The sequence below is a fragment of the Musca vetustissima genome, unplaced genomic scaffold (assembly GCF_032173495.1).
Source record: "Musca vetustissima isolate MV318-11 ecotype Yass unplaced genomic scaffold, APGP_CSIRO_Mvet_v1 utg77271, whole genome shotgun sequence".
Lineage (NCBI taxonomy): Eukaryota > Metazoa > Arthropoda > Insecta > Diptera > Muscidae > Musca > Musca vetustissima.
Window position 1 is genome coordinate 113,561 of NW_026873053.1, and position 7,138 is coordinate 120,698.

General features: G+C 34.6%; 1 protein-coding gene across 1 annotated transcript; it reads right to left on the minus strand.

Moving 5' to 3' along the window:
* Nucleotides 1–889: 889 nt before the first annotated feature.
* LOC133322327 (uncharacterized) lies at nt 890–6,176 on the minus strand. Its single transcript, XM_061531324.1, has 8 exons — nt 5,472–6,176; nt 2,380–2,493; nt 1,957–2,178; nt 1,809–1,877; nt 1,675–1,740; nt 1,506–1,583; nt 1,376–1,435; nt 890–1,216 (listed from the first exon to the last, which is right to left on the minus strand). The coding sequence occupies exons 1-8, from the start codon at nt 6,174–6,176 to the stop codon at nt 890–892; spliced, it is 1,641 nt and encodes a 546-aa protein (XP_061387308.1).
* Nucleotides 6,177–7,138: the final 962 nt, after the last annotated feature.

Sequence of the window (7,138 nt, forward strand, 5' to 3'; positions counted from 1 at the left end):
GCAGCATTTTTGAGGCTAAAATAGATTAAGTGGAAGTTCTTCTATACTAAAAATATTATTTTGGAAAAATATTGTCATTTTCAATAGATTTTGTTCTGAATTAAAAATTTTTCAAAAATACTTCAAACGAATCGAGGGCTGATCAAATAATGTTTACCACAATAAATGTTTTAATTGCGTGACCACCACTGTACATTTATTTTCAAGAATATATATTATTTTTACATATATCTGACTATTCCTTACTAGAACTGATAAAAATTTCTAAATTTTTTGAGAAGAAAATTTTATATCGATTTGAGTAATATACGTCACTGTTTCTGACAGGCCATCTCTGATATCAGTCGTTTTATATCAAGAGAATTGATGTCAGATACATTGCGATCTTTTCGGTATCATGTTTTCCCACTAAATTCTGAACGATTGGTTGACCAGATTAGGTTTCTCGTGGTGATGGATTCATAAATCTGTCCTCTAGAGTGGTTTGAAAATGTTATACAACAATAAAGTTTTTGGTCCATTTGACCCACTAAAAAGTGATCGATCTAAACTATATATGTCTTTAGTAAGAACCGGACCTACATGCAAAATGTGTCCATAACATCCTTTTTCTCGATTACAATTATAATGAACAGGCGGTAGACACACATAGCTAGATGGATTCAGCTATTCCAGATCAGAATACTAAAAGGCATAGGTCCAAAATTTGGGGCGTTACAAAATCAAACTTTTCTTTATAATATATAAGCGCCCTTAAACAAAATTGACATTTATCCCATCAAAAATAATCTTACAAATCTTATTTTTTTTAATTTTTATTCACATATATAAAAAATCTTTTACAAAAAATCTAATTATAAATTACAAGCTAAGAAAAAAATCACTCTAACTAATATTTGCCACCATTGTGATTTGTATGGCCTGCAGAACTACCAGCAAATAGGCTGTGCGAGGCACCAGAGGCTCCACCTGATGCTCCAAGTGATGCATTCAATATTAAACTTACAACACTGCCCACTACATGGGACACCACGTGTTTTATAAATGCCGATGAATCGGAACCGCCACCCTTTTCACCGCTATGACCATTTTTGTGACCATCTTTCCTTTCGGCTGATTCCTCTTCAGACTTACGATTTTTAGCCTCTAAAAAGCTGCTGACAACGTTTTGAAGGAAAAGCAGTGGTCGCGGTGGAACATCATCTTCTTCGGGGTCCTATAAAATGGGAATTAAAATATATTTCTGTATTTAATAAAATATTATAAAACCTTGCAAAGAAAATGGAAAATATGGAAATTGAAAGGTGGGGTATTAGTTTATTGCTAAAGGGTTAGTAGTATCATAAGATTGAATAGAAATGGAAGCAATATGTACAGCACTTAGAGAGGCGACCACAGTTCCCAAAAAGTTGCCAATGAATTGTCCGTTGTTGATCTGAAAAAAAATATTTAAAAAAGTAGATTTAATTTTTGGAATAAAAAAAAAGTTGTCCTAAAATACTTACAGCACCTCCTCCCCCAGAGAGGCCATCAAAGACAGTTCCCACATATATGCCTAAGACAGTGCCAAAGTTTTTGTTGCCCTAAGTTTAAGAAACAATTAAACATTTTAAATTTTATATATTTTTTACTACACTACAATATAATAAAATAATATAAGTCCCGGCCACTTACCGCCAATAAACCAGAAATTAAGGAAGTTGCCGAACTCAATAAACTTTCAATATCCAAACCACCAGGCTGTAAGGAAAAATGACATGACAACAAAAAACAAAATCTGAAACCACAAGAGAGCACCAAACACTTACTCCAAACAATTGAGAAATGACTCCCGTCAATGCTCCTATTAGTGCACCTATGTCAGAGCCTCCTTCGCCCTACAATGTATGTCAATGTAAATTTCATTTTATTGCAAAGTCATTGCATTTTCGTATCAAATAGGCTGCCAATACTTACTCCACTCAAACTGGTTATGATGCCCACTAAGCCACCACCGCCGCCTCCGCCTCCATTATCTCCGTTATTATCTAACAATTCGGGTGAACCTTCTTCCTGTTTGGCAAGCGTTGTCATATTGTCAGGGCTCCCGTTTACATCAGACAGCGACAGCGTCTCTGTGGCATTACCATTCGAGGCCATAACTTTCGCTGTGGCTTTTCTGTTAGTTTCAATAACATTCTTTCTTAGACAAGAAATTACATTACAATTTAGGATTTTTTTCGTTATTTTGTGGTGGTAAATTCAAAATCAATTCAAACAAACATATTTACACAAATTTACAAATGAACACTGGCGGCTAGGTAACCGAATAAAATTAGTATACCCCAACCTTTCAATGATGTTTTGTCTACTGTTTTTAGTTAATATTACATAACTTACATTGGATGCCATCAGTAAATTGTCCTCTTCACTGGAGCTAATATCATCATTGTCTTTTTTCTTTTTGTTTTTGTCACCATCTTCATTTAATACGAGGTTATTGCGGAAATCATCCTGAAATTCAAAATAACATAAATTTCGTGCCTTAAGTCTTTTGTTAGCTTGTGTTTTAATTTGTAATCTAAGGAAGGCTGGTGGGCAAAGAAATTTATAGAGATGAAAGGTAATGTGAAGACGACATATAAGTAGACGATGAAGCCTTATTGGGCATCCATTGAGAACAAATTGCCTCTACGATCGATTGTTGATTAAGGAAGACCTTGTGGTATCATGAAGGATATATAAATCTTCATATGTCTACGGGGTCGAAACTGGAATATGAGTCTTTGATTAAGAATATGTAACTCGTCTAGGGAAGAAAATATTTTTAGAAACAAATCTAAATATATTTTTAAATATATAACATAAGGAGAAGGACGGAACATTTTCTTACGGATTTAAGTTCGACTGATCCGAAATTTGGTTATCCTTCACTATATATAAAACTTCAGCTGTATTAACTGAATCATTATTGGTCAGCAATCTATTATTTTGCAAAAGGTCTATTTCAGAGAAAAAATGGAATATATTTCAAGAATATATTTCGTAAAAATGATTTTTTTCAAAAAGTTTCAGAATCTAGTGCTAAGCATTGAGGATACTATAATGGTTACATCATCTTGATGTGTTCCTTGTCTAAAATTTTGCGACCATTAACATATTATATAGTTAATTTAAATTTAATTAAAAAATAATAAAGAAATACTATGATAACATGCCGATGATAAAATTGGAAGATATTAGCCTCACCTTCAACCATTATTTTGGGTTCGCATTGTGTCACATATTCTTGCAAAAATTAATAACCTTGCTCCACTATTTGGGATAGCCCCCATGTGCGCGTTTTGTGAATTGTCATCTTCGTACCAAAAACTATCAATATTGACTTAGGTTTCGGGGTAGGTCCTACATAAAAGGAAACCCCTATATTTGATAGTTTTAGGACGTTGAACACGTTTTTCAACAAATTGGCTATAATTCAAATTTAGTTAAGGTACGCAATAGCTTAAGGACCATAATACATAAAAATACGATTTCATGCTATTCCTGTTTGAAATACTGCCAAGAAATGAAATATTTAGATTTTTCTTATATTTGATCCGCCATTTTGGATTCATTTTAATCGATTTTCAAAATCTGATTTCACATGTGTAATTAGTGACCTTAGGTCTATATCGAAATTTGTCTACAAATATGCACCGTATTCGATTTTCGCAATCCTCCCTAGATACCAATTTTTTTTATCGTTAAACAAATTTTGCAATGCAAGAAAAATATGATAATCGCTTTGTGCCAAGTCCGGACCCGAAGTTTCGTGCGAGTCACTGTAGATGTGTGTGGCCTAGGGCTGTCCTGGTGGAACACGACACCTCACCTGTTGGACAATTATGCACCGTATCGATTTTCGCAATCCTCCCTAGATACCAATTTTTTTATCGTTAAACAAATTTTGCAATGCAAGAAAAATATGATAATCGCTTTGTGCCAAGTCCGGACCCGAAGTTTTGTGCGAGTCACTGTAGATGTGTGTGGCCTAGGGCTGTCCTGGTGGAACACGACACCTCTCCTGTTGGACAATTCTGGCCGTTTCTGGTCAATTGTTATCTTCGAACTGTCCAGATGTTGACAGTAGAGATCAGAATTTAGCGTTTGGTCAATGGAAGCAACTCATAATAAATAATCCCCTTCCAGTCCCACCAAATTCATAGCAGAGCCTTCTCGGCCGTTAGTCTTGATTTGGCCACCGTTTGGGGTGCTTCACCGCTCTTTTATCACGATCGTTTTCGTACAGGTTTATCGTATTTAATCCATTTCTCATCTCCCACCATCCGTTCAAGGAACGGGTCTATCTCATACCTTTTGACCAAGTCTTCGCAGATGGAAATTCGATCCTTCCTATTTTTTTAGTTAATTCGTGTGGTACCACGAATTAGCACAGTTTTATGGATAATTTTTAGCTCCTGGGCGATGTTACGACTGCCGGTCAACTTCGATCATTTCTCCGATTTTATCGACATTTTCGACGACCGGATTTCTTTTTCGCCAACCTAATATGTCAATATTCTGATATAACCCCCTAAATAAAGTTTCCACCCCTAGTCGGTATTTTGTATGTATTGCACTCATTTTCCCTTCCAACTGGCTTAATTATCATTCCGGCTGATTGGAGGCTTAAACATACTTTTGTCAGAATGTGTTTTGACATAGCTCTCTTATACAGATCCCGACCAATAGTTGGTATTTTAAAGCATATATCAGAATAGGATCAAAACCTGCAAATATGTTTTGATCCCATTCTGCTATATGCAGATAATATTGCTCTTTTGAAGGTCGTTTTTTGTCATTGCGGGATTTAGAGGGTTTTGATATTTTACACATTGCATCATTTTTGTTTTTTTAAACGTTCCCGTTTTCACTTGTTGTACCCTACACAGCTAGACCCACATGGTTAGATTAATTTGACTATCTGAATCGATCCAGTCATGTGTCGAATAAAATTTGTCACTGAAGGTTTTGGCCAAGTTTGTCCTATAGTTTTTGTTAATGATCGACTGATATTTAGATGATCCAATGGACAAAAACCTTTAGTTTTATTTGTTTTTTTACGATCACTGTAGAGGCTACAATTTTAGCGAAAGAGGATATCTTCAAATAATAAGTATGCTGTTTTAATGATTATCGGTCAAATTAGCGGGTCAAATGGACCAAGGCGAAAAGGACAATGTTTCTTATTACGGCGTATGTGTTCCCTCTGGGAAGATGTGAGCCATAAATTTTACAAGTTTATGAAATAGGTATTGTTGACCATTAATCTGATACCAAGGAATATATATATATATATATATATATAGAGAGTATATTAAAATAAATAAAATATATTAAAAAAATAAAATTTCGTTTTCAATAAGAAATAGAACAAATTATTTTTTTTTTCAATATTCTACTGATTGCAATGCCATTATTTTACTACAATTCCATAATAAATTTCTTACCTCTGTTAAAATCGATTTAATTTGCCTTATTTCCGCCTCTTCTTCCTGATCCGTTTGACGTTTGCGAACAACTTTCGTACTAGCCTTGGCAAGGACACCATCATTATCGGCATGTTCAATTAAATAATCCAAGGTGTCATCGATTTTATCATCCACTACGTGTTTCATAAGATTCATTTGTTGCAGGATATGCTTCCTTAAATGCGATACTTTTTTCCCAACATTATTTTCATCACTTCCCGTTGTCCCATCACCCGTCTTTTCCTTTAGACTTGCAGCAATTTCTTGTATCTCTTTGTGAAATGTTTTCACATCTTTGGTTTTCATTGCCAAGTCCATAGATTTGGTAAGGATTTCCAAAGCTTTTTGATCCCGATTTAACTGTTCTTCGATTTTTTCAATTTTAGGTAACACCGTTTCACGATTATTAACATTCGTGTTGAGTAGGAGGTCCTTGACCTCTTCAATTAAATGGCGTTCCATTTGTTGTTCAGCTTCTTTGGCTCCGTTCAAAATACCGATTGTTGTTATCGCTCTCAATTCTTCGCGTGGTAATTTCGATTCAAGTTTTTTATATGCCGCCATTGCCTTGAGATAATAAGGATTTAATTTAGATTGTAAGGATTTCTGGGCCGGCGCACATTTTATTATATCGGCACATAATAGAAGGGTGGCGAACGACAGAGCTATACACGGTTTACGCATTGTAATTTTTTTCTTTTTTTATTTTTAATCGCGAATTTTCATAGGATTTCCTACCGTCTACTGTTCGATTGAATTTTCCACCCAAGACTATTTTCTTTGTTGTATTTCCTCAGACCTTTATAGCAAATATGCTTGATTGGATTCGCCCCGATAGTCTTTTGCGTGTGGGCGTATTTCTACAAATTTCATGCTTTTGACTTTCAATATTTAATTTTGATTTCAATTTGTCAATTGTCTCATGGTAGTAGTACTAATAAATATTAAGTGTTACATATATTTCGTATGATTAAATGCATGAATGAGAGGTACATCAACATTACATCGTGGTAGGTAAATTTTGTGACAGTGGTCATTATTGGGAATATTATTGTCGACGTACATTGATTCCAACAAAAGATATATGACTTAAAAATGGGTTTAAAATGGGATTGTACTCCGATGTATCTAAAGCATTTAGCTTTCTTTCGAAACTGGCTAAATGCGGACTATTAAACAAGTTTAAAATCACGGGTCTCAAATTACTTGGTCGAACCTTTTATGCCCTCCAATACGAGATGGGTCTTTAAAATATATAAACTTGGTCGGGCCTTATTTGGTGTCTATGACAAAACATAGTCCTATATTAGAATTGTTCTGATAATAAGTATTCAATCTAGTGAATATCCGATTTGCCTACATATTAAAATATCGGCTACAACCATAAAAAATAACTAAGATGGGGTGGGCGATGTGGATGCAAATATCGCAAGATATGGTCCAAATTTGGAATATAGATATGCAAAAAATTATATTTTGGTGATGGTTGTGTACTATGCCGCTCCGTTCACTGTTTTTCTTTTTTTTAATTTTTATATTTTTGCTTGAATATATCAATTATAATGTCAGATAGTACAATTCCTTAGAATCATCAGGGTCTTGTACATTATGAGTTTGGTCTACCGAGAGGTGGCCTTGCTTCTAAA